Source organism: Amblyomma mixtum, chromosome 1 (genome assembly GCF_055824585.1).
Source record: "Amblyomma mixtum isolate Tamu chromosome 1, ASM5582458v1, whole genome shotgun sequence".
Classification (NCBI taxonomy): Eukaryota; Metazoa; Arthropoda; class Arachnida; order Ixodida; family Ixodidae; genus Amblyomma; species Amblyomma mixtum.
Genome location: NC_143012.1, coordinates 307,397,278 through 307,424,578, shown reverse-complemented (window position 1 = coordinate 307,424,578; position 27,301 = coordinate 307,397,278). Strand labels below are relative to the sequence as shown.

At 48.4% G+C, this 27,301-nt stretch overlaps 1 protein-coding gene across 1 annotated transcript; it reads right to left on the bottom strand.

The window, feature by feature from the left end:
• Positions 1-63: 63 nt before the first annotated feature.
• LOC149372339 (beta-1,4-glucuronyltransferase 1-like) lies at positions 64-23,613 on the bottom strand. The gene is made up of 3 exons (XM_089566802.1): positions 22,874-23,613; positions 7,075-8,283; positions 64-3,501 (listed from the first exon to the last, which is right to left on the bottom strand). The coding sequence occupies exons 2-3, from the start codon at positions 8,263-8,265 to the stop codon at positions 3,277-3,279; spliced, it is 1,416 nt and encodes a 471-aa protein (XP_089422928.1). The 5' UTR covers positions 8,266-8,283; positions 22,874-23,613; the 3' UTR covers positions 64-3,276.
• Positions 23,614-27,301: the final 3,688 nt, after the last annotated feature.

The following is a 27,301-nucleotide window of genomic DNA, read 5'->3' as shown; positions in this document are numbered from 1 at the left end:
TCATCTCCGAGTGTTGTTCGGTGGCGGAGACATCGTGCACACAAAATTATGCACAAGCCCCTATAAACAAATAACATATCTTTATTTCAACTATGAAGCGATTGCTACAGTACACAGATGTGGTTATTTTCCTCTTGTGGTTGTCTAATCATATGCCAGTTGTACGCTCCAAGTGACCTATTTCGGATTTCAGCTCAGAGCAAATGGCGACAACCCACACGATGTATACGCGGTGCAATAAATAAACAGACAATATAACATCGGGACATTTCCCGTTCATATTTCCAAACAAGGAAATAAATAAACACGGCCATGCGACTACCAGACATGCTTGGTCGTACTCCTAAGTGTGTACGTTATGCAACAGGCATTCTTCGAAGCACCAGATGTAAACGCTATGACAGGCAGCGCAGGAAAGGTGCGTTGTTCCCACAGCTGCTCGAGACTTACGGGCGATCGAATCAGCGATAATTTAATCGCATTACGCATACACTTTGCGCACATTGAGGAATATTCTTTGCGAACAACACTGCCTTAACTTAACAATCCAGCCTGTTTATCGGAAAATTAATTTAAACACGGCCTTCCGGACAAATACTGGTGAGGCTTGATTTCTTGAAGAGGCATCAGTAGTGTAGAATACCTCATCATCAGTTTCAAAGCTCCTGTTTGAATTCCGCACAACACATTGCAGCGAACATTCGCCGACATGACAGGAATCGAACTCGGGACATTGTGCCCAGCAGCGGAATAAAGGGCACGCTCAAACGCGTTGCGATCTGCAAACAGCTTTGCTACAGAACCGCTCTTCGTTTTCCACTCTGTTAGAGCTTGCTGAAGTTTTATGGAGGAAACCGGTAGTGAACGACAACACTGGCAGAGTAATCCTCGTGGAACCTATAGCTAAGTATAAGCGCGGTGTGTAACCCTGTCTGTTCAGGCGTGCGTCGTCGTTCGAAAGGAGACACACTTGCTGGAGAACTGTTAGCCTGTATAAAGATTTTTTTCTGTAGGTGGGCGGCAGTAACCGCAGTCTTGGACCGGATAAAGATGGAAGTACTGTCAGTGCTGGGCCAAACGAACCGTGTTACGAACAATCTGCAAACAGCCAAGACGTTTATACATGTATGACGCAAATGCATTAATTAGAGGAGCAGCGAGGAAGTGTTTAGCTGACAATTCCCATGTTCTCAATACGGCTATGCCTGTTGGCCTGTACAGGCCATAAAACAGTCTCTTTCTCGCACAACATGGGCTATTATTTATTTGGTTTGACTGTCTGCCACTTGTCAGTCCAAATACTGGGTCCGCAAGGCACATCATTAACCTGTCAAGAACATGCCCGTGCCTGTATTTGCGCAGATACTTGGCGAAATATGGACACAGCGTACTACGACAGATAGCGAGCACCAAAAAGCAAGAACAGAGAGAGCGGGAGAGAGAGGTTGTGGAGGAAAAACCCGATCGCCACCGTCTCTTGCGGTCTGCAGAAATAGGCCAAGTTGTCGCTCCGTTACGTCTCAGCCTCCTCAAGAATGTGTCATATTCTTTCATCCCGTTCTATCGGTTTTCGCGGATACTCACGCATCTTTCGTTGTTAACATTTGCGGCAAGCATTTACAGCAGCGCTATTCAAGTAAGGCATGTCCGGGCGGTTTATGTGCAGACAGCGAACGCATGTGGCGGCACAAGCACAAAGTGAAAGGGCCGAAGCATCGTACACGGCAAATGAATTGCGGACTCGCAATAATTACGGAAATTGAGCACTGCACCTTCTGTCACAAAGTCTCGCAACAGTATGGGGCCCTACATATCGTCGAAAAGATCAAATGAATGCAACCAACCGAGTCCAGAAGGAGTTAGCAGCGATGACGAATTTTCCGTCTATGGTGCATTGATAAACTCCACAGGGCTACGTGTCCACGGCTACAAATCAGTGAAAGCGAAATAAGCCATTGCAGTTAGTCCCCTTGGTATGAAGCCACCACTACGAATTGTCCATATTGGTTAATGGCTACAACAAAATCGCAGTCTCACTTCCTAAGTGAACTCTGAGACGGCTACATCGCAAAACGCGCACATAAACGTTGCATTCGGGCAGGTGCGCCTGCTGAAAAAAAAACACAAAAAAACCAGCGGTACTCTTCAACATACAGCGTCTATTTTTCAGCACTCGGGTATCCAGCATTAGGAGCGACTGAAGCAATTCATCTCCCCAGCGCACACAAGTACACTGCTTCAAACAAGCAAGGACCGTACAATGTCACCGTGTTAAGCTGACGACATCAGAGAAGTCGCCGAAGAGATCAAGTATATACAAACTTGTAAGAAAACTCCCATAGAGCTTGTGCAATCGCGCAGAAAGCAACAGCAGCAAGTTTTGATATCAGGCGATTGGGCAATGCACAGAAGATCCTGCGATGGCGTTGTGCGTTGCTTATGGCCCACTGGTGAGCTACAACACCCCGTTATCCACCGAACCCGCTCCTCCACCTCCACTATCTCCGCATTAAAGTTGCAAACTAAAACTCATTTCGCCGCTTACCTCGGAGTACACTTTGGACCCCGTATAGCGTTTTTTTCTTGAACTTTGAAGCCTGTGCTTCAGTTTCGTTCCTGCATCACTGCAACGTCTACAGACAAAGGACACAGGAAGCTCGGTGCAGCTAATATCTTCGTCAAGTTCCAGCGACAGACACTCGTTGGCGCCCGTCGAACACTAAGTTAGTTGCTCTTCCTGTTTAATAGGAAAGTGCATGGAAGCAATGGGCGCTGCTGCGCATAGCGCCGACCAGTCAACATCTCCGGTAAACCGACCACAACACCTCAAAAGTGGTTATCCCCAATGTAGTCAGCATGCCAGACGAGTCACTCACCAAGTCGAAACAAGAAATGAAAATAAATAATAAATTAAGAACCTCTGCGGACCCGGTGTATATACACTGCGGTCATTAAAAGTAACGGTGAGCGATTTGTATTAAGAATACGGGTATTAGGGCGGTATTTGAATGCCACTTGTTTCTAATATTTCGGCATGATCAGGGACTTGTCTGCCATGCTCACCATTCGTCGCGACATGACCAGAGATGGGTTCGGGTCGCTTGACTATACGCTCTAGGGATCGCGGTGTGCTCCCCGAAAGTGGCAAACACACCCACGAGTCGAGTTGCCGAAGCCGCATTTGGAAACACTTCTCTGTCCCATAGGTTCCGCCAAGAGCGGCTGTAGGCGCGAGGTCCCCCGCACTTCAACACGGCAGCCATGCAGCCGCTCGGGTCACGCCAAGGGCGGCTTGGTGGCCGGGGCGGTGGTGGTGGTGGAGGCGGTGATGCGGTACTTTCGCTGCACGTCCCGCTGGAAGCCCGCCAGCTTTCGGTAGTTGAGCGTGTTCTGGCGCTCGCGCCAGTAGCCCCTGGCCCGGTGGTTCTGCATGCCCCGATGCAGAGCAAATGCCTCGTCCAGCACCCAGAACTGGAAGCCGGCCGCGTGCGTCTCGTACACCTGCGATCGCGCAGCACAGCGACAGGATTGGGGCTCTCGGGTTCGACCGTTAGCCGGCAGTCCTTCGTACAGACATGCAGCGAATCTGAAGAACGAGTAGAAACTACCAAACAGCCAGTTTGGTTTTGGATGGACTGTAGCAAAGTGACGGAAACGATGTTTGTTCGCGTGTGACAGAATGTTGCAACTCGCAAGAGCACCAGCCTCGGCTTCGGGATGTGATGGCCCGTCGCGCCTCCCATGGCCGCGACGGGCGCTCCACGGTGATGCCGTCCATCGCCAGGAAGTGGCGCCGAGTATCCTCCTTGGCAACGGTTCTCAGAGAAACTACAGGCCGCCTTTCGAGACGTGAGTCCCCTTAGAAGGCAGAGAACCAAACGAGGGACTTCTCTACCTATTATAAAAACCGGCGGGTTCGAGGCGGTTTTGTAACGGATAAAAAATTTCCGCCTGCCTGGTGCTCAGCTCTTCTGGGGTGAAATGCTTGGAAAAGGGCCTGTGGTCACCTCACTCTCCCTCGATGGAAAATCTATCAGCGAGGGATCGAAATTTGCCTTGTGCAATAACGCCCATCGTGGCCCCTTTTTTCTCCTAAGCATTAAACCCCAAAAGAGCCGACCACCAGGGCTGGGGAAATCTTTTACCCATTAGAGAAACGGTGGGTACCAGGCGGCATTGGGGATCGAAACCAGCACCTTCCTTATGAGAGGCTGATGCTCTGCGGCAAGGTCACTGCCTGTGTCAAAGCCATCCTTTAGTGTTAAGGAGCGCTAAATGAAATTGTTAAGAAAAACTAAACACTAAACGCACTAAAGCGTATAGGGTTAAGGATGGCATAGAAGGCCCTCAAGGGGCGGCAGTGTATTAAGAGGAGCGGGGATGGGGAGGTGCGGGGAGGGGAGAGGTGCGGTACAGCATACCTTAAAAGAATAAACTGTAACGTCGACGTATAAGGTACGGTCCGTGCGTCCAAATAGTAGCGCACATCACACCGTTATAGGCATGAATTGTAAGCTGAAATAAACTGTTAGACGATACATTGTAAGTTCCCTGTACGACTACGTTCACATAAGAAAATAGCTTCACTATAGCGACGCGAGGATCATTATTTTGGCGACAAGGTACACTCCAAAGCATTGTAATTAATAATAATGCTGGACAGCGTCCCTTCGCAAAGTTGCGGCTGCGTTCGGGAGACTGCTGATTGATCCCTCAGTTAGGACTGAGGGATTATTCAGAATGTGACAAAAATTGACAGAGTTTTAGTGCCGTTAAACCGAGTATGACGTGCGAAAGTACTTGGTTTCGAATACGTTTGACTCTTGCCTATACATTGTCTTACATTGTCCTCCAAGACAATTATCTTTTAAACTGTTGTATCAGGTGACCTTCCCCTAGACACACCGCATGCAAGTCATTTTACCTCGAAGGTGAAAGGTCGAGGCTCCAGATAATAAGTCTTTTTCAGGCTTGCTATTGAAGTAGTGCTTTCGCATTGAAACAGAAAGGATCCTCGTGACACACCTGGCCATCGGCCTGTGGCGTAGGCCTCCTCCTCTCATCAATACTGCGCACCACTGTCCAGTACCTGCATGGTCGCCCTGTGTGCGCCCACCAATGCACCGCTATTTATGAATACGCGCCATATACCGAGATGCGTGTGCAGTGTGGGCAAAACAAACCATAGCAGAACAAAGACAGAGGCGGTAAAAAGGTCAACGTCATTAGCCGCTCCATCGTTGTCCATTAATAACAATCGGCCGTATGCCGTTCTAGACAACATGCAAGAATAATGACTATACGAACGGCATGCGAGCGAGGAGTATACGCTGCCCAATGGAAACATAGGCGTAGGCGCAGCAAAGGAGCACCGCGAGATCATTTGCGAATGGTCGTTTATGAAACGGGTATTTATTATAGCTTTGTAGGGAGGATTGATGCATTATTTCGAGCTCAATATTTCCGTCACCGCCGATTGCAGTCAATTAGGCACCCGATGTTCTCACCTGTTTGGCCTCTTCATTTGATGAGTGTCGGGTGCTTAGTATATGACACATAAATTAGAAATGAGCCTCGTGTTACTTTTTTCAGCGAGTTAGCATTTATAGTGGGATTCAACCTTAGTGTGAAGCCTGCCTTGTGCCAGGCCGCTCACCTGCCCACCGGGTGGTGGGAGACCTTCCACCTGCCCCAGGTATATATATATATATATATATATATATATATATATATATATATATATATATATATATATATATATATATATATATATATATATGAGTAGTATGAGGACTTCCAGGGATATATCAATGTAAAGCAGAGAATGACCAGTTCCGCATATATGGTCACTAACGCGTCATGGCTATCCGAACAACTGCCTTCCATGAACACTGGATCTGAAAGCAGGACCGAAGTGAAAACGTGAAAACCAAAGTGCTAGCGCACCTAATTCGTATTTGGTCTAACTACGGAAATCGACCAGCAGTATTTTTTTTTTCCAGCTTCGCGGACAGAGTTTTATGCGCTCTTTCTTGTACTTGCCTGCCTGAATGAACACTTTTGACGTGAATACGAACTTATATAATCCTGAACGTTCATGGGAAGCACGTCACTGGTTTTCGCTAAGGCATGCTGGTGGGAGAAATGGTCTGGAGGAATTGTTACTGCCTGGGGCAACCCCCTCCTCAGCCAACACCACCTAGACTTTTTACCGGATGCACCTGTGTCGCCGCACTGACCGCGCGCGTTCTTGGTCGGAGGTGTGGAGGGCTTTACAGGCCGTTCGGGTTGAGGTTCTTACGCAGCGCGGGTCTCGAGTCGCTTGTGATCACGCCAGTTAGCCATACGCTCGTCTATATTCTTACATCTATTTTGTCGACATCGTCACGAATCATAAGCCTCTTTCTTCCCCTGTCCCTCGTCACCCAGATCAGAGTGCCAGGCCAGATTATCAATCACAGCTGAGGCCAACCTTTATGTAAGTGCATACTACCCTTACTGAGCGAGCCAGAATTCCCTAGTTCCTCTTCTTTTCTTGAAGGTGAGATGTTGGGCAGAGGGAATTACTTTCCTAGTGCGTTAAGAGAACTAGGACAGAACGTGAGAGCCACTGGCCCATCGCGGCAGCTCAAGAGAAAGAGAGAGAAGGAGGGAAGAAATCTCAAAGTCAGCTGACGGAGGGTGGCAAATAATAAGCAATCCGATTCGCTTCCGCTGAATCTGACTGTTGCGTAATGCATTTAGTTAAGGCGGGAGAACAGACAAAAAATGCACTGAGTGCACGCATGCTGGATCCGCAGGATCTTAGATCGTCCCCGGTTTTGTTTTCACAAGCACAGCGCAGGCCTCTGGCATGGATATGAAGACTGAAGATTAAAAATTTATACCTGAAATAATATACATCTATGCTTGGAAACGGTACTGCACAGTGTCGTAGGCCAGAAAGCCAAAAATTCGCCGCCGGAAATCGAGTCTGATTCAGAATTGCGCAGTACCATCTCTTTCAAATGGCGAAGCTGGACGTCAAGGGACCTCAGCGATTCTACGTGCACATAGCGAGCAGCGCCCGTATACCTGCGTGTTGCGCGTGAAGCCGTATCCGACGAATCGCTCGTCGTAGCGTGGCACCTCCTTTCCGGCCACGTAGAAGGGCTCGTAGAAGAACTCGTAGCGCTTCACTCGGTAGGCGGCGTGCAGGCCGTCCTCCGAGTGGGGCAGCGCCTCCCAGGCCGCGTGGTTGGTCGCGTACTGGTTGAACACGAACGACTTCTGGTGGAAGGGGCGCGCCTCCCTCCGTCGCACCATGGCCAGCAGCTCGCGCTTGGTCCTCGGCACGGGCGCCATCTCGCGCGCCTCGTACGTGGGCACCACGAATACGCACTTGGCGCACGGCCGCCGCTGGCTACCGCCCAGGAAGTCCGACAGCTCGTCCCACAGGCCGGGCTTGGGCATCACGTCGATGTCGACCACGAAGAAGTGGCGCTGCGGCGAGCAGCCGTCCCGGGCCACGTTGCGCAGGTGGTTCTGCGGGTAGAGCATCTGCTTGGCGGTGCCGCGCACCACGCGGGCTCGGCCCGACGAGTGCAGGGTACGCAGCAGGGACGCGTGCGCAGAGCAGGAGTAGGTGGAAGACGGCGAGCTCGGCATACGGGGCCAGGCAACGCGCCGCGTCACGTTCACGCCGACCGGGTAGACGAGGTCTACGCGCACGTTGGCCCGCACGGGCTCCGAGCAGGAGCGCACCAGCGACAGGTAGGCGCGCAGCGCGTGGTACTGCGCCGCGTTCGCGACGAACACGGCGAGCGACAGGGGTCCGTTCCACAGCTGGGCCAACTCGACGAGCGTGTGCAGCCGGTCCAGCGAGCTCTGCGTGGCCAGGCACACTTCGCCGGCGTCATCCGGCGAGCCGAACTCGGCGTCGGAGGCGAGGAAGGAGCGCGCGATTTTGTACTTTCCGCTAGCATCGAGCTCGTTCGAGTCTTCGTCGAACTTGAACGGCGCCCGCCGGGAGAGGAGGTCCAGAATGTGCACGCTGCTCGCGCCGGAAGGCGTCATTTCGTCCTCGACTAAGTTCTGCTGCTGCTGCGGCGGCGGGGACGACGGCGAGGAGCTGGAGTTGCGGGAGTTGCGCACTCCGGCCGGCGACGGTTCGAGCCGGTTGAAGGCGAGCAGGCCCAACATCTCGACCAGCACGAGGACGACGATGATGGCGAGGAGGCGTCGGCCCAGGCTTCTGCTGCTGCCCGGAAGGCATTCTCCTCGCATCACCGGCTACGGGGACACCTGCGTCGAGGGCGCGAAGCGCAGAGCGGCCGGTTAGATTCGTTCCCATATTCGTTTCTCCTAATCAAGTATTCTTTTACTTTCCGAGACGCGCGCCTAAGACAGAGCTTGTAAACTAGTTTACGCGCTTAGCGAGGCTGCCTGAGAGCAATATTTCCGTCTTCAGTCAGCCCACAACGCGAAAACGGAAACAATTCTAGGCTGTGACAGTGCAGTGTTTAGCAAAAGGAAAATAAAATAATCAAGAAGACAAATTTCAGGGACAAACAAAATATAAAGATACAATCATCACAACACGGCCATATCCATCAAAATCTCTATGCACACAAAAGGAAAAAAAAAAAACATTAACAAGACGACGCCGGAGAGATAGATACACGACTACAACCGCGGCGAATAGCATTACTCATTCTCGTTATTGCCAGGGAAAACAAAACATCCAAAGCCGCAGCCGTGGAAGACACGGGAGCACGTTCTCGCAAAACGTCCTGCACGTACCCACAATTTCCCCGCAGCGCATACCGCTATCCGCGGTATACACGGGCGCCTTCGAGAACGCTGCAGTGCACACCCTCCGCACCACAGAGCACGACCGTCAGAGCTCGTTTCAAGCAGCCATTCCTTTGCGAAGTCACGGGCCGGCAGGAAAAGGCCGTGCAGAGAAGACGGCTCCGCAGGGAGTACAGAAAAAGGGGGGGGGGGGGGGGGGGGGTACCTCGGGGCGTGCGGAGCACGTGCCCGAGCCAACGCCCAAGAGTAACGCCCAGCGTCCGCGCCACAGCGGGCACAGCCACTCCCGATCAGCCCCCTCCTCCCATTCCTCCTCCTTGCCCGCCGTTTTCTTTGTACCGGCCGCAGGAAGCGGCATTGATCCGCTGCACGTATACGAACTTATACCGTTATACCACAGCGGCCACGACGATGGCGACGCGCTACCAGCCGAAGGGGGCCACGCGCTTCCTCGGCGTTGTGCGTCGTCTCTTCTCCGGCCGGCACACAGAGTGGCGCGGTGAATGGGCAAATACGCGTGGCGACCCCCGGGATCTAACGATGCGAGCAGCGGGCCACGACTGCGAACCGGGGCTGTTAACCCGTCTTCCCTCCCATGGTCAGCAGCGGGAGAGGTCGTTGCACTGCCCGACCAAAAAGAACGAACGGAACTTCATATGCGCCGTAACACAAAAAGTAAGAAAGTCGGAAGGGCATAAAGGGTTTGCAAGTGTAATGAGTTTACAGCAGAATCAAAACCACGGTTAAGCAGTTCGTAGTACGCTATTGGTTTCGTGTGTGGGGCATGTGGCTATCAGAGGCGCCGTGGTGGAGGGCCCCGGATTTATTTCGCCTACATGGAGTTCTTTAGCCTTTACTGACACCACCCAGCGCAAGGACGATTTAGCATTGCGCCCCGATTTTGAAGTGCGACCGCTGCAGCCGGTGAGTGACGTCAGAACCACTAAATGCGACGGGTCGAACGTCGCTCTACAGTCGAACTCCTGTCGATATAGTAGTTGCAATTATTGCCTCATCATAAAGAGGCCGCGCAAGATTATGGACACGATAAACAAGGGAAATAACTCAGAATTGCCGGAAGACTAATTGCAGGGCGAAATTAAAGTAGTGTCTCCAAAACATTATACTCGCGGTCAACTTTCTGTGTCACTGCAGCTAAGGCTAGGCAGGAAAGGGAAGACGAGCGTTTGCCCCAGCGCAATGTCACACCGCCAGGTTGACGGGTGATAAACAGATGGTGAGGGTTCAGAGTTCGTACACCGCGAAGGCACTTTAGAGCACTCCAAGCTCGCATACAGATGAGCAAAATTTTTCGCAGTTAAGTATTTCTAAAAAAAAAAAAAAAAATTGAACCAAGAACAGCCGAAACATCTCTCACAGCCTGTTCATATCTCGATGAGTGCTCCGACGTCGTCTGAATCAGAGTGAGGAAAACCGGCTCTGAACAATCATTTCTACATTCGGCAACCGAAGTGTGAAACAAGCTACCGGACTGCGAAGATAGCGGACATGAGCTTAAATAATCAGAACAGATAAAATGCTAAGAAGTTACCTAGGAACATCAAGGCATTTAATTTTTTTCTCCTGATCGTATACCGCTAATGCACGATCTAGTAATTATGGCGTAAGAGTCAGGCATTCAATCATCATTCATAAATGCGTGCGCTTACTAGTATAACAGAAGAACTAGAGCTCTGGAAGTACTTATATTATGTGGTGCAACGATGACTTCTCACTGTGATATGCGCAGTACGTAAAAGGGAGTATTCACCGATGTCACAGTGGCGGCCATTTTGTGGTGAATGTAGCACGGCGAAAGGCTGCAGGTATATCTTAGAGCGAAACAAAACTGCGCGAAGACGACGGGACAAAAGAAAGGCACGAACACACACACACACACAAAGCGCAGACACACTGCGCTTTGTGTGTGTGTGTTCGTGCCTTTCTTTTGTCCCGTCGTCTTCGCGCAGTTTTGTTTCGCTCTAACCACGAACCGACTAGCCCAACATCATGTCTTACTTCGATATATCTTAATCGGCTTATCGCAACTTGCTCCGGCTTCCACTGCTGAAGCTGCGGGATGTACCAAAACATGGCGCCTGTGACGCCACATGAATACCTCCTACGGCTTTTGTCAACGTTGCAGCGCATAATATAAGTACTTCCAGAGCGCTGGTTCTTGTATTATACTAGTAAGAGTCAGGCATTTAATCACTATTCATAAATGCGTATGCTTACTAGTATAATAGAAGAACCAGTGCTATGGAAGTACTTATATTATGTAGCGTAACGTTGACAAAAGCCGTAGGAGGTATTCATGTGACGTAACAGGCGTCATCTTGGGGTACATCGTGCAGCTTCAGCAGTGCAAGCCGGAGCAAGTTGCGATAAGCCGATTAAGATAAATACCTGCAGCCTTTCGCCGTGCTACATTCACCACAAAACGGTCGTCACTGTGACATACAGGGTCTGTTCTGAAAGTAGTAGGACTGGTTTTTTCCTGGGCGAGAGGGCGGACGAAAGGTTGTCTGCGCGCGCAGGATCGGTGAAGGGGGATATTGGGAACGCTGGGGAAAATCGGCAGTCTGCTTTCGGCCGTTGAAGAGAGCAGGTTGCTTGTACTGTGGACCCCTGTTGAAGATCCTCGTCACGTAGAATCATAGAGTGTTTATTGGATCCGCGATGCGCGATCAAATTTTGTGTAAAGCTTAGTAAAACGGGCAAAGAGACTCACGACATGATTAAGCAGGCCTACGGTGATGCTCGCATGGGTAGATCAGGTGTTTTTGAGTGGCACAAGCTGTTCCAAGAAGGTAGGGAAAGAGTGGAAGACGACGACCGCTCCGGACGCTCATCGACAAGCAAGACCAACGAAAATGCGTCGCGATGAAAAATTTACTTAACAGTGATCGCAGGATGAGTATCAGAATGATTGCTGATGACTTTAACATTCCTCAAACCCAAGTTTTTGAGATCGTGACAAAAAACTTAGCCATGAGGAAAGTGTGCGCGAAGTTGGTGTCGCGAGTGTTGTCAGAGGAGCAAAAGGCCAGCCGGAAAGCGATCTGCCAGGATATTCTTCGTCACGTGAATGAGGACCCCGATTTTTTAGATAACGTAGTGACGTGTGACGAGACGTAGGTGTTTGAATACGACACGGAGAGCAAGCGGCAGAGCTCAGAATGGCCCACCCCTTCTTCCCCACGCCCCAAGAAAGCGCGAAAGAGCAAATCCAAGAAAAAGTCCATGCTCATTTGCTTTTTTGATCGACATGGAGTCACCCAAAAAGAGTTCGTACCACCCGGACAAACAATTAATGCAGTTTTTTACGTGGAAGTCTTCAGAAGACTGCGAAAACTCATTGTCCGTGTCCTCCCAGCCATCGCCAACAAATGGCGGCTGCACCATGACAACGCGCCGAGCCACACATGGAGCCTCGTAATGGAGTATCTTGCCCAGCACAAGGTGGCAACGCTGCGTCGGCCCCCCCTAGAGTCCCGACTTGTCCCCGCTTGACTTTTTTCTATTCCCGAGAATAAAGTCGAAGCTCAAGGAGAAGCATCACGGATCGGTAGAGGCGGTTCAACAGGCCGCGACGAGGGAGCTAAACAGCATTCCGGTCCAGGCGTTTCTGAAGGTGTACTAAAACTGGAAAACTCATTGGCAGCAGTATGTAGATGCGGAAGGGTGCTCCTTTGAAAAACGCTAATCATTTGTACTATTATCATGAATAAAATTAAAAAAAAAATCAGTCCTACTACTTTCAGAACAGACCCTGTAGGTGAATACCCTCTTCTACGTACTGCGCATATCATAATGAGGAATGGTACTTGACCATTACCTGCTTCTACCGAATCACTGTCACTTCCTCCTACCTGCCCCAGTCCCAGCGAGGTTCTGATGAGTTCAATATATGACGGCATTAGGTTCCCGCAACTTTACGTTATTTCGACACCTAAATGTTTCGTGCTTCAGTATAGTTCGTGTCTCCTTCCCTCCACATTAAGACCACTGCCAGATTCAGACTGCTCCTGGCGCGCGAAGATAGAAAACGAAAAGCGCAAATAAAGTCTGCTCTGCCTCGACGCGCGCGCACATTTATCCTATAGCCTTCCTGTAATGTGTGCGCAGTGAAGTCTTACGTATTTTTATTCTCGATCTCTTTCTGCTTACTTTCAATCCTTCCTGAACGATGCGTACAGCGGCGAGTGCAGAGGCGTCGGCGAGGTAATCCGCTTATTTATTGCGAGACAGGCACTCGGTGCAGTTAGTTCACAACGTTGACATTATTCTCTCTTTTTACCAGAAAAACTGCCTAATGCAGAACGTACGCAGCCGTCTGTTCTCCGCTGTTTACAGCATTTTGTTTTTTGTACAAAAGGGAGGATCTCCAAATCCGCACTCAGTGCCGAAAATTTTATTTCTCCCACTGCTTGAAGATGAGGAAGTAATCATATTGAACTTACGACAGGCCTGTCATAAGTCTAGGAAGACGCGATTCATTCCGACAGAGCAGCGCAGCTTAAAACGCTCAAGGAAAAGAAAAAGTTGCAAGGACTGAAAGGAAGAATAAAGGGACGGCGTATTAAATGTGAGAGATGAAAACTGCGGCTCTTTGAACTGGCAGACGTCAAAAGCACGCGTCTATTTAACTGCGACCAGGCATCAGAAAAAGATTAACCTTTTCCTTCTTTTTATTTCTCCTGTCCCTTTTTTTCAGTCGCGACCTCTCCCTATACCTTCAGCGATCCTTTTCAAATCTTGCTCTAGCGCCGGGGAGTCAGACGGCAGAGGCTTGCGAAGCTGCGATTTGAAATCTATCCGCTGCGAAAACACAAAAAAAGAAAAAAAAGAGCGCGAGAAAAAAAAAAAAAAGAGACGCAAAGTATTTTTTTTTTTTCGGCGTGGTGGAGACAGATTCGATCGGGTGCGACGAAAATCGTGAAAAATGCATTAGTGAAGCGAGAACTCAATGGAAAAATAAAAGAGGTAGGACGGAAGGGGGAAGGCGGACGCTCCGAGAGGGTCGCGGATAGGAGAGGGCGAAAGCGCCGGAGACCGGAGAATAAGCCGAACAAAGCGGCGGCCCAGCTGTACAGTCCTGAGGCAATGGCTATACCTATACAACAATACTCCCGGCGCTTTTATATATTGAGTTCTTCTCAGCCGTCGATACACAGCAGCAACAGCCAGCCAATAGAGCAGCTCGTTTCAACGAACGAATGAACGTGCCTAAAATAAAAAGTGAGGTAAGAACAAACGAAAAGAAAAGGGAAAAAGGAAAATGGCACGAACGCTTCAATGCCCTGAACGTCGTGCAATAGAAGTGGAGTAGTAGGGGGGGGGGGGGGGGGGGGGGGTCATCATGTCGTACTCGGCGTGTCCAGCATGCGCTGAGGGCCACACAAGCTTCGCTGCAATGCTCCAGTGCCGTGAGGCGAAGCCGGCCAATGGGCCACGAGAGCAACGCGACTCCAAGGCGCGCGGGCTCCCAGGAATAAACATCTGGCGTGCGCGACAGGGGGGCATCGATTAAATCGGAGCACCATCGACCACTTCGGAAGTGTACACCAGTCACGAACAATGCGAATCGCCTGATCAATGCTGTTCTACCCCTCTCCCCTTACCCTCTCTCCGAGCCGATCCTATATATATTCTTCTCACTCCTCCTCCGAAACACGCAGCAACTGAGGCAGGGGTCGGGCCTCCGCGATTTCCATCGGCGCGTATAGCGATGATGTATGACCGCCCCGGTAATGGACTCGCGGGATATATAGTATACGGCAGGCAGGCGAAGCGTTTTCCAGAAGTCCCCCGCGCTCAAGACGGACAATTTTCGGGCCCAATTCTTTTTTTGTTTGTTTTCCGATACGGGGACAGGCTGCCGTTCGATGACATGTCAGCTCGCGATACTCCAGTCTCGTAGACGACCGCTTTTGAGGGCTGCACGGGAACGGTTTGTAAACGCATCAAATGCAGCGCGAAAGAAGAGGTGTGGATGGACGGATTGCACGCCGAGCCGCACGTTCCATTTCGTCTCTGCTTTCGGGCAGACGCGCACCTTTATCAGGTCTTAGCACGGAATGCACTCACCCACGCGTCGTTTACTTTACCAAACCCCCGTCATAACGATGACCAAGCTAGTATACGTCGGTACAATGACGCAATTAGATAAGGGCTCACCGCAAAGGTCTAGCAGTTATTCTGTTTGGTCGTCACTTTTCGCGTCAAGGATGGCAAGGGCAGGTTAGCACGTGACTATGATCCACGTGCAGGTTGCATGTTAGGTCGCTCCTTCTCTCTGTCTCCCCTTGTTGGTCTTCACATCTTAAATTCTCTCTCTCTCTCTCTTTTTTTGTGGCTATAGATTGCTGAATTTAGTTTATCTTCAGAGAGGGAAAGATAAAGAAAGTAGGGTTAACCATAGGTTCGGTAAGCTGCCCAGCGCATCACGAGGAGACACACGAGGAAGCCAATCACAAAAGAAAGAGCTCAGAGAATTTACGCTTGGCTCTCTGCATACGTGGTCACTCATACCTGCGGCTTTCAGGCATCGAAAAAGTGTCCCGATCGATGAAAGACGCAGCCACTGTCCCAGGATCTTGATCTGAGTAAAGTGCCGAGTGTGTAATTGGCGTGGCGCTGCCCAGAAAGACAGGAGAAACGAGCAAGCCCCAAGCGAAAGCGGAGTGTGTGAGACACCTATAGGCAGAAAAGCGTTACCATGTGCTGGTCAATCGATGCAGTGACAGACGAGTGACGAGGACTGATGAAGAAAAGAAGTTTAGTTCACCTTGGGCAATAACTGCCCATAATGAACTCGTGGAGTATACAGAGAGGCTTTAAAAGAGCTGCCGAAGGGAATAATACCAATGAGTGCGAAGACCGCGCCTGTGTTTTCATTGCACTGCGAGGCATCGGTCGCGATCCAACGACGTTTGTCGGAATTGTTAACAAGAGACAGCTTGACAAGGGGACTGTTCTGGTAAAATTTTCAACATACGTTCAGTATTCACAACAGGTTAATGGGGCACAGCATCCCAACGAACGAAATTCGGGAATATGTATCGCATGGAATCCTATAATACTTTCATGACTCCTTGGATCACTTTTATTTAAATAAATAAAAGTGATCCAAGGAGTCATGAAAGTATCATAATTGAAAGATTGGTTGGTTTATTGGTTTATTGGGGTTTAACGTCCCGAAGCAACTCAGGCTATGAGGTACGCCGTAGTGAAGGACTCCGCAAATTTCGACCACCTGGGGTTATTTAACGTGCACTGACATCGCACAACACACGGGCCTCTAGAATTTCGCCTCCATCGAAATTCGACCGCCGCGGCCGGGATCGAACCCGCGTCTTTCGGGTCAGCAGCCGAGCGCCGTAACCACTGAGCAGCCATAACTGCAAGAAGGTCGCGAGATCCGACTCCTCAAGCCTTTGGCAATTTTCTTCGAGGCTCGATTATTTTCGGGGACCGTTGGGGCCGTCCAAACTCCCAAGCCAACAAGGAAAGGAGAATTTCTCTTATCCAGAAATCGCAACGCCGATTTCGATGAAATTCGGTGCGTTTAAAGGAAGAGAAAGTAAAACTCTCTCGGCTGACGAAAGTGGTATCGGGATTTGACGCGTTACGTTTTCATGATAGTGAATAAGCTTGAAAATTTACTAGCTCCATTTCTCGAACTTAGTGGCCCGGCCACAGAAGCAGGTATCGAAATTCTGTGGGCTATGAAATGACAAGTGGGCTGACTTTACATTCTAAAAATTAAACCGTGCGTGAAATTCTTAAGACAGACACAGCGGTTTAGCAGAAGTATTACTTATAAAAAAGAACCACCATTTGGACTGAGAACCATTTGGTTCATGGGGGTTTAACGCCCCAAATCTACTCAGACTGTGAGGGACGCCGTAGTGAAGGGCTCCGGAAATTTCAAACACCAGGGGTTGTTTAACGTGCACTGACATCGCACAGTACACGGGCCTCTAGAATTTCGCCTCCATCGAGATGAGACCTCCGCGGCCGGGATAGAACCCATGTCTTTCGGGTCAGCGCAGCCGAGCACCACAACCACTGAGCCACCGCGGGTTTGGAATTTTTCAAATTTCGCAACACCAGAAAACTTACTACGGGGAATGGAGGACATCTATAAAATTACTCCGGCACTAAACATGTAGTTTCATTATTTTTCTTTCAGATATGCAACACAAATCTCATGCAAATATCTAATGCAATTGTTGCATAATAGGACACTTGTTGCGTTTCCCCGAAAATTTTCTGAAAAAAAAGGAGTTCTCAGCTCATTTAGAATCTAACAGCGTAGACAAACAACTTCCTCATACAACGACAAGTTTTCTGTATATGTCTACTGTCAAAGGTGTTCCAAACAATGGTATTAGTGAAGTGTGCAGTAAAATGTAAGATGTATGAGCCAAAATGCCAAGATATGCGTGGCGTATCTTGCACATATGCCCGGAGGGTTGCCTGTGATACATTCGAGACATGAACGGTTAGTTTATTAAGCTCGGACGTGTCCAGATCATGTTCTGTCGCCAACCATACGAAATTGCTTAGTTTGAGTTAAGTTAGGCAATGAATTAAGGTGGGACCTTAACAAATTGTCAAGAATTCGAGTCAGTACATCCGACACCGCCACTATCTATAGCATTCTGCGCCCGTGCTTCCGTTTCGATAGAGTAATATATTTAGTTTAACCAGTACAATACTTCAGGGAATTTTCACCATAACCAACTTTTAATCAATCACTTACTGCAGACCTGTCGTGCATCCGGCCGAGGTGCAGACTTCGGTTTCCCCGTGAAAACGTTAAAAAAAATACAACGCTAGGCAAATGTGCCTTGGACTGTTTTAACCCTCAGTGCGTTTTGTACCTTGCACGCGGGTCTCGATCAGCCGCGATGGCTCTCTAACCCCGCTGCCTAGGTCTGCGTATTGACTGATCGATCAGTGCTTCGGCCGGTGGCTAATTATCCCATCGACGAATTCGTCAAAAATAGCTCTTCGTGCGGCGCCACCCTTATGTTCCCTAAAGGGGCATTAAAATGAACTTCGATTACAGCTATATATGTCGTACTCGTCGAATGTGTTCTTCAAGACAACGGTATACCATTTGGCCGTGCTTTACAGCTTGCATTTGTGTTTAAAATAGAGCAAAACGCTGAGTCAGCGTATGAGTATCGAACGTTAGCAATATCGAATGAATATTGCGTCATTAGCCATCTTCGCTTATCCGGTACAAATTTTTCGTTATATTCAGATATCTACTTTGTTTGATGCCAACATATACAGCGCAAGAAGACAAATCGTTTGACACCGCTTCGAATGTCCTACGTCAATTAGTTTAGCCGTAATGGACGTTTGAAGCTCCAAGAAGTCATGGTTTGGGGAACCAAAGGTCGTCGATGCAAATCCCTGTGATATGCTACGCTTTGATTCGGCTAGTAATCTTATACTCTGTAACGCGATCAATCGTTTGATGCCACTCCAAACATTCTACGCCAATTAGGTGGTCCACAGTCTGTGTACCAATGGTACCACCCACTGGTCCCACTTGAATGGCCTTGTGTTTCACACTAACGAAACCTTGAGTAATGAGAGCATGACAGCTGACGCTATAGAAGGAGGAACAGGGCAGTTCTGTGGCGACGAAGTCGACGCTCGCGTGCGGTACTCGGATGGCGTAATAATGGGTCGCTCGTGTTTTTCGCCATGCTCGCTTAAGTAGTGGTCCATGTAGTTAGCTGAACCAGCACAATCAAGTCTAGGCAAACAGGCGACTTTTAAAACAGATCTATAACAGACAATTTTAGCAGACCGTTCCTACCGCCCGCTTCAATAACGCTTACGAGCTCAACGTAACAGGAGCGGTAGCGCAATTCGTGTTTTGCATAGACGTCACGTCATGAGTACGGTTGCGAGCGTGGTGAATACGAACAGCCTCGCGCAAGCGTCTTTCCTGTGACATAAAAAAGAAAGAGATTGCTGGCTAATTAGTGCTACGCCTGCATTATGACGCTCCTCCATTAAATGCCTACTTTACATAGTAGGCAACTTTGCAGCGCACTTTTCTGAACGGAGCTCCCATACAGGCCCATGGGCTGTCGTCCACGTTAATGCATGCAAATGGTTATCATTTGGCGAGCAGGCTCTAAATGCGTTTCTCTGTAACGCTTACAAACGAATACACCCGATCTTTACCAAGTAAAAATGTTAGAGTTTCTCATAACTACATAGAAGAAAAAATGGCGCCACCATCTATGCGAGTTTTTTAAAGACCACTTCATCCACCAAAAACGTGCCGGGAAGATGAGGTTTGTCTTGAAAGAATGTCGTACGCCAAAAAAGGACGAAACAGGAAGGAAAAACACAGAACAGGAAAGAGGCGTTTTTTCTGTGTTTTTCCTTCCTGTTTCGTCCTTTTTTGGCGTACGACATTCTTTCAAGACAATGTACCAACTAACCCGTCAAAAAGTTCTACTACAGATGAGGTTTGGTTTTTATTTCTTGTTAGTGTTGGGACGAAAACATGGATTCTTTCGCGAAATTGGTAGCTGCGCCGCGATGCTCTCCTCCTCTGTGCGCAGATTAAAACATTTTAATAGTGCGCTCTATACTTCTTCGATGAATTTAACGCACGTGAAAATTCGGTGTCAGACTGGCATAAAAAATTTAACAGCATTTTTTTTTTTGGAGGTATATGCCCCGAGAAAAGTTGTATTGTTACAACTGGACTCGTGTTTTCGGTCCAACACTAGCCAAGCCAAATACGAGACCTAATCTTCCCGGCATGTTCTTGGAGGATGAACAGCAGCGCCACCAGTTTTCCCTCTATTGTATGTATGAGAAACTGTACGTAAAATGTAGTCCGCGTCTATAGCTTGTGTCTTGTCTCTCTGTCACTTCGTCCCTAGTTCTTCATAAGCGCTAGGGAAAAATGCATTTCAAGAGAGGCTGTCGTCTGCGCTCGTAAACACATTCTCTGTTATCCGGGCTAGCTAAGGCCTGTACTGGTGAGATGGGTCCCCGTTGAGCCCACGTATCACAGCGTTAGCTTTATGAGGACGCTAGCCCGTTCACGACGTTCGGTGTCCGCGCGGGTACAAAGGATAAACGCAGGTGCAGAGCGGGTGAAGATTTAAATATGCACAAGTGCACGTGTGCGGACGGACGGATGAACGGTCAAAAATTAGCAGATATTGTGGAAGCGGACACTGCGAGACCGGACAGCGGGATACCGGTCAATGGAACGTCAAAATGTAACGGTGTAATGGGCTTCATGCCCTGAAAGAAAGAAGGAACGGCTTCATGCGCATGAAAGAAAGCGACGAGTTCGAGAGAATGCGTGTATAGAAAAATCTTAGGGCAACAAGCAGGGGGCAAAATATGGACATGGAACGTTCACAGGCGCCTGTAGACGTCCCTTGTCTTTCTTTGTGTTGTCGCTGTTGAGCTAAGGTTTTCCTAATTATGCAGGACCAACTCGCCCACCAGCATGCTATAAAAAGTATGCAGAAAATTATTTTGGGAGCTCCTCTAAGCTCTATTACACTTTTTCAATTAAATTCAATGTTTATTTTCCAGAAAGTGCCTGGAGGGTCTTCTTGGCTAAAAGCTGCTCATGCAGCTTGACTAAGGCCAAGAAGACCGTTACAAAGCAGCATCAGTAACATCATAATATATTTAAAACAGATATGTTACCTCTGATTTGCAACAGTAAATAAATGTTTTATACAAAATTCTGAGCACTGAAGTTATAGCAGGTAAACAACATAAGTGAAACATCTTACGTCAGAAAACACATTTCAAAAACGTGGCAACAGCATTGTACAATCAATTGGTAGAAATGAAGTACAAGAACGGAAAGAAAGAAAAAAGAAAACATAATGAAGTGTACCAAAACAAAAGTATTACCAGAACACAACAGTTACAAAAAAGAGACCTCAAACCTCTTCTACTCAATCCTAAAGTATGTGTATTTTTGTTTAGCATAACTGGGAGGTTATGTGACAGGGCTTGATATTTATAAAATGTTCGGAACCTTGGGATTTCCCATAAATCTCTATTTCTTGTGGGTAGATTAGTGTCACGGCGCTGCAGAGATGCTAATGACATTAGTTGGTTGATTGTTGTAAGGGAGGAAAAGTAAAAAGTTTTCAATAGGCGGAATTCATAAATATCCTAAACAAGAAGTATTTCAAATGACCTGAAGGTACTCGTTTTAGTGGCCATCGGTTCCATGTTCGCAATAAGACGAATTATTCGCTTTTGTATTGTTTACAATTTATTTACAATTTATAAGCCATACTGAGTGCAGGACCGTTTGCGGTGACATTTATCCCAGCGTGCCTTCTTCACATCACCAGCGACTAGTTAAATCCAAATATAAGTCCGCAATCTTCAGCTTGTGCTGTAACGCTCTCAAAGGCAGTTGACCATGCGCCGAAAGTACAAATATGACTGCTCCAAGGTTTACATTATTCACAAAAAAAAAAAGAGTTTGAACAATGGAGCGGGCGCAGCAACTGCCTCACTTCTCGATGGACACCTCAACCGCGTCGTGAGGGAAGTGGTGGAGTAGGGAATGAAAGAAATAAAAGAAACATATCGGCCACGTCGTGAAAACCGCCCTTTGATTAATAAAAATCGCATGAATTTTCTCTCCAGCAGCTAATATTTGGTGCTTTTGTGTTCGCCTTTTAGTTTCAGCACTCGCATATCATTTGACTCTGATGAAACAATAACTGACTACAAGGAATAAGCACGAATGAGAACTCATAATGAGTCATTTCATCAGCGTGAAATGAAACGCGAGTGCGAGAACTAAAAGGCGAAAGCCAAACATAAAATTGTTAGTTACTGGAGAGGAAATATAAGTGTGTTCTATTAGCAGTTTCAAAGGGCGGTATTCGTTCTTCCGAAATAAAAATCAGCCGCCCTAGTTTTCGATGTCTATTTGGCTCATATCTTTTTATTTTGCTGTTTGCTAATTATCTGTTTTGGTCACATTTCATCCCACGTTGATAGCTCGTCGTTCACACCACATTATGGCAATATTCTTTTTTTTTTTTTTAACGCCATATATAGTTACGAGATTCACACCAATGGTGCCTTTAGTAACCGTTACCAAGCCTTCGTATACCGCCGCACGCGGTCACGTACTTTATACTGAGATTGGAAGCAACACCTACTGCGACACACCTCCTGAGAGCATATGACGGTGTAGGTTTGCTGAAGGGAAAGACAGACGTATTTACTTTGCCTCTATAAGCAGATCCCATCGTTCGGCTCCATACGAAGGAAAACAAAAATAAAACCAACAAGATTTAATAAAACGACATCACTGAAAGCTATACTATTTCCCTGACGTTAAGAAGAAAAAAGTATGTCATTTTTTGACGCTGGGCATGATTTCAAACACGCTGCGTCATAAGGTTTCTACAGTCCCTCGCACTGGACCAATTAACCGAATGATTGAACGAATAAATTGCTGCGGCAGCCTCCGGTATTCATATGCGCTAAATCATTTTGTGGATCAAATTATAACTAAAGTGCGATAAGTTAAAAAAAGGCGGTTCCATATTTCCTTCCTCAAACTACACGCGCACTGATGAGTCCTGGGTTAGGTAGACATACGGCGACAGAGTCAAGACGCAGTTGCAGCAGCACTTTTATATCGCCATGACAGGTGTTTAGCGGGCCACGGGAACCAAATTAGTTCAGGCGGAAGAAGGAGAAAAATACAATCAGCAGCGACGAATGAACGCTTTGCTAGAGGGCTCACACGTACGCCAGCCGAGCTGTAGAGCTGTCAGCCCCATCAACGGATGCGGGCGGCCTCAATATTACTAAGTGCGGGAGCTATCAATTGCGCTAACACCCCGCGGCGACTCCTGCAGAGCCAGCAGATGACGAAGAGCTGATGCAGAAAGAGGAGCAACCGCCACAATCAATATACTCGCAGCTTCGAAAACGATGCGGCCGCTAGAAATGAGCGGACGAAAGCTTGCGACCCGCAGGTCGCACAGAGGCTAAAGACTACAGTTTTTTAGGGACTTACCGTGTGGGGACAGCGGGGGGAGATCGGGATCGGGGACGCAGGGGAGAGGCGGCATTCGGCCCTGGCGGGAGGAGTGGCGGCCGGCCGTCTCATCTCGGTGATGCCGGGAGGAAGGATGGAGCGCGTCCGGAGAGACGGCGGAAAGACGGCAGCGCCGCCGCCATCGCAACTCGCGTCGGATGCGACGCGAGCGCCGCCGTCGCGCCCGCCCGGCTTCCGTCGACTTTTCCGGGATAGCAGACGACGCATGCGGTATGCTTGCGTGTTGCCGCAAACGATTTTGGCGAGATGCCTAGAGCACGTCCTTGTAAACACTTCGCGGCTGGATTTGCGTTTACGACCTGCTTCTCATGTTTGTGCACTTCGTGGGTCATTCCTAGTGGCATACAATCAAAGGGCAACTTGAGATGTTTTATAATTCGACGCCCCTAAAGGGATAGAATGTGCGAAACTTGTGTGCGAAATCTTTTTGTGCTAGCACTTGAAATGGTGAAGCAATTACCCAAATAAAGCCGGAAGGGCGTACAGCCTTCTCAGCAGCGCACAGCACCGGGTGGGGAGAGGGGGGGGGGGGCGCAATTATGACGTCATGTACGGTAAAGCTACATTTCCAACGGAGAAACGCTTGCTTGAAGAAAAAGAATGACACCGAAGGTAAAGCCCACGAACAGTTGTTTGGCGGCATCGGACTATGCACGGCAGGATGTGGGCAAAGGTAATGTCACTGGAACTCTTCCAGTGACTTTAAAAGTCAGTGGAACTGGAAAGTCAGTGGAACTAAAGTCAGTGGAACTAAAGTCAGTGGAACTGGAAAGTCACTGGAACTCTTCCAGTGACTTTCCAGTTCCACTGACTTTAGGCAAAGACAGCGAAAATCTGGTCTCACCAAGCTTCTCCGCACTTCTCTAGAGCACAGCGGTGAAGCCTGATTGCCGTCGCGGTTTATCCGATTTTTGTTTTTAGTGAAAGTCGATTTTATACCTCATTGTGGATATGAAGATGTTTGTCAAGCACCAAAAGATGCGCTTGCTTCTGAAAACATGGCACCCAAAAATCTTTCCGCCACTTCGTGAAGTCTATACCAAGAAATACTCCGTGGCCAGTGTATTCAAGTGAATGGCGTGCAGCTAGTGATCGACACCTAATAGACTGTTTTGATGCACCGCAGTTTACTTGATGAATCGGCGGGGGTGGCAACCCATTTATATCATTTTCTGGCATTGTCTGGTTTATAAGAGCTCAGTTTTCGGTCAGATTAATGTATTTGTCTTTAGAATGCCGCTATATATCGAGAAAGGCAAACTTCAATTTGTCCTTAGTGTTTCTTTAACCGGTGATTACTCCACAACTTTAAATGCTAGAGCAAAAATACTTGGTACGCTTTACCTAGAAACTTCACACATTCGAACCCTCGAATCATGACGAATTATCAACAAAAACATTTCAGCTGTGGCAGGCGCAATGCAAGCGCTACCATTTTTCTTTGGAGTCACACGACTCGTTAAGACCACGTAAGCAGCTCCTAGTGTACAGTTATGCGCTAATTTTTCTTCTGCAGTAATATGCGCCCATGGACACAATATGGCTTTTCCAGGCATTGTGAAAATCATCCTCTCTTTCTCGCAATCCACATATAAACAGCTTATCGGCCGGTATAGCCCAAGGTGTTGGCCACTCAGCCACGTGCATTATAGACCCAATATACCGCAGCGTGCAGCGAAAACTCCCAATGTAGCCAAATAAAACATACAGAACTTTTAAGAAGGTATAATCATGTACGTCTGCTGCCTCATAGATACCATTTGGTGCGGCCTCATCCAAATAACGCTTATAAGTGCAACAGAGAAAATCTCGGCTTCTATTTATAACCATTACGAGATTGCTCTCCCCATGAAGACATCCAGGGACGCATATTCGTCGATTACTTGAAGGGCGATGGACCCCTCGCGGTGGCTCAGTGCTTAGGGCGCTCGGCTACCGAGCCGGAGTTCCCGGGTTAGAATCCGGTCGCGGCGGCCACGTTTCGATGGAGGCGAAACGCAAAAGGTACCCGTGTGCTGTGCGATGTCGGTGCACGTTAAAGATCCCCAGGTGGTCAAAATTACTCCGAAGCCCTCCACTACGGCACCTCTTTCCTATTTCACACCAACCTTCCTCCCTTCCCACACGGCGCGGTTGAAGTGTCCACCTAGAAGTGAGACAGTCACTGCGTCATTTCCTATCTTCAAAAAGCCTTAACTTTTCTTTTAATAGACCCGATGGGGATACGGCTTTCAAATCACAAAAAAATGACGAAACATTCGGATTTTCAAGTCGTCGTATCTATTTGTACGACTCATTTTCGATGTTGTCACGAAGTGTCTTTGCGGAAATGTACCGAGAAATACCCTAAAACTGCTTTATTAACCGCGAAAGGGTAGAAAAATCAGCGTTTTTAGAACCTAGTACAAGATGATGCTAGGTATATTTATTATTATTTTTTTTTTTGGCGCAAGGGCATCTAAGGCCAAAGAGCGCCAGACACAAGGTTTATTGGTCGGAGCAGGCTAAAATATGGCACATGTTAAAATCAACACCAGGTGTATAGGGCCTAAGAGTAGTGAGCATGTGCATGATTATATAGTGTGTCAAGAGGATGTATAAATGAGATCGAACGGCCTAAAGTGGTGTATAGCGCCTAAGAATTGTGGTAAGAGTTGTTACATATAAAGGACGAAGCCAGGTATCCTCAACCAGAGTCCTTGCTTGGGCAAGAATGGCGAGGCATCTGGCAGCTACGGCCAAACTCAGCCTTCTCCTCAGCAATGAGGAGGGGCTGAGGTTACTTGGAATAAAAGATATCTTGCAAAAAGCCTACATGAGTTAAAAACTTAAAAAAAAAACAACATCCAATGAAAACATGCGGTCATCACCTAGAAATAAAGAAGGGTGCAATAGTATTCTATATGTGTATACTTCTGGGAAGTACTGTCGTCTCTCTGTCTCCAATCTCGGGCACATGATTAATACGTGGATAAATGAGGTGCGGCTCGTGCGGGCTCCACATCTCGCGCATTGTGGCGCCGATACACAGAACCGGGCATCTACGGCGGCCGATCGGTGCTCGTGGTAACTCCACGTCCAGAAGCAATGACACAAAAGGCACAAGTTTCAAGGTCTCGCCACGTGACTGCCGTGCATCAGCATTGGTATCCTCCGCAGTTCAACCCAGCACCAAGCGGATACTGCGAGTTCTGGACCAGCTGGTACACAGTTCTAACGAGAGAAAAAGAAAAAAAAAAACCAGCGGAAGGACGCAGACACAGAGAGGGACACAGGACGACGCTGGACTTGCAACTGATTTATTCGCAGGAAACGCACAGTAAAATACCGCCCAACAAGGTATGCTACCACATGCGCACACCATACATCACCCAAGGGTTATTTTTTTCCTTATGTGTGATGTATGGCGTGCGGATGTGGTGGCACACTTTGTTGAAGGGTGTTTCCAGCGAATAAATCAGTTGCAAGTCCAGCGTCGTTCTGCGTCCCTCGTTGTGTCTGCGTCTTTCCGCTGGTTGTTTTTCGTAAGAACTATCTACGCTTGCTCGATCATTTGGGATTATATTTTTTCTCACAGCGCCACAAAATAGACGAGGTACTGGTTCAGGGTTCGGCCTTCTGCGATCACAGCCCGACGCCTATTTAAAAGGAAGTACAAAAATAGCGCATCGCTACGGCAGCCGGAAGCGAAAGTCGTCAACGGTCAAAAATGTTGAGAAGAATTTTCTGTGGTGGACTATAACACAGCTATGGAAGTGGAGAAACTGGAGAATCGAGAGACGGTCAAAATGCCACCGCCGGCAGATGAGGGAGCTCATGCAAAGAGAGTAGCAGAAACTTCGGCGGCGGACACGCCGCAGCCAGTAGTTAAAGTCACTTGTCTTAGGAGGGACATGCTTACCCTTGCGGAGAGAGTAGGAAAACTGGAAGAAAGACAGGATAGGTTGGAAGGTCGGGTCGACAGGATCGAAGCTAGACTAGGCAACATTGAGGAGCGTCTTGACGCCTTCACCAATAACATGCGGGGTTTCCAGACCCAGGTAATGGGCATGTTTAAACAGCTAAATGCTATGCTAGAGGTTAGATTGCCTCCCGTAGTCGGCCAAGAGCCGATGATAGTGAACCTAGTGCCTCACCATCGCCCCTCGCCAGCTAATTGAGGTTTGGCAGAGGAACTGCAGGGGCTTCCGTCGCAAGCGGGGGAACCTGCAGTTGCACATATAAAACCTGGATAGTAAGCCGGACATTACAGCTTTGCAGGAGGCTAGCGGCTCGGTCAAATTACTGGGATTTAAGACATTTGCACCACCAGAGATTGATCTAGGGGGCGTATCGAGCGTCTTCACGGCCGTGCTGGCCCATCGCAACACCACAGTGATTCAGCAT

Excerpts from the sequence above, each read along its gene's own strand:
- LOC149372339 (XM_089566802.1), bottom strand. The coding sequence starts at position 8,265 with ATGCGAGGAGAATGCCTTCCGGGCAGCAGCAGAAGCCTGGGCCGACGC. Across the intron at positions 3,502-7,074 it reads GCTTCACGCGCAACACGCAG|GTGTACGAGACGCACGCGGC; the intron begins GTATACGGGCGC and ends GCGCGATCGCAG.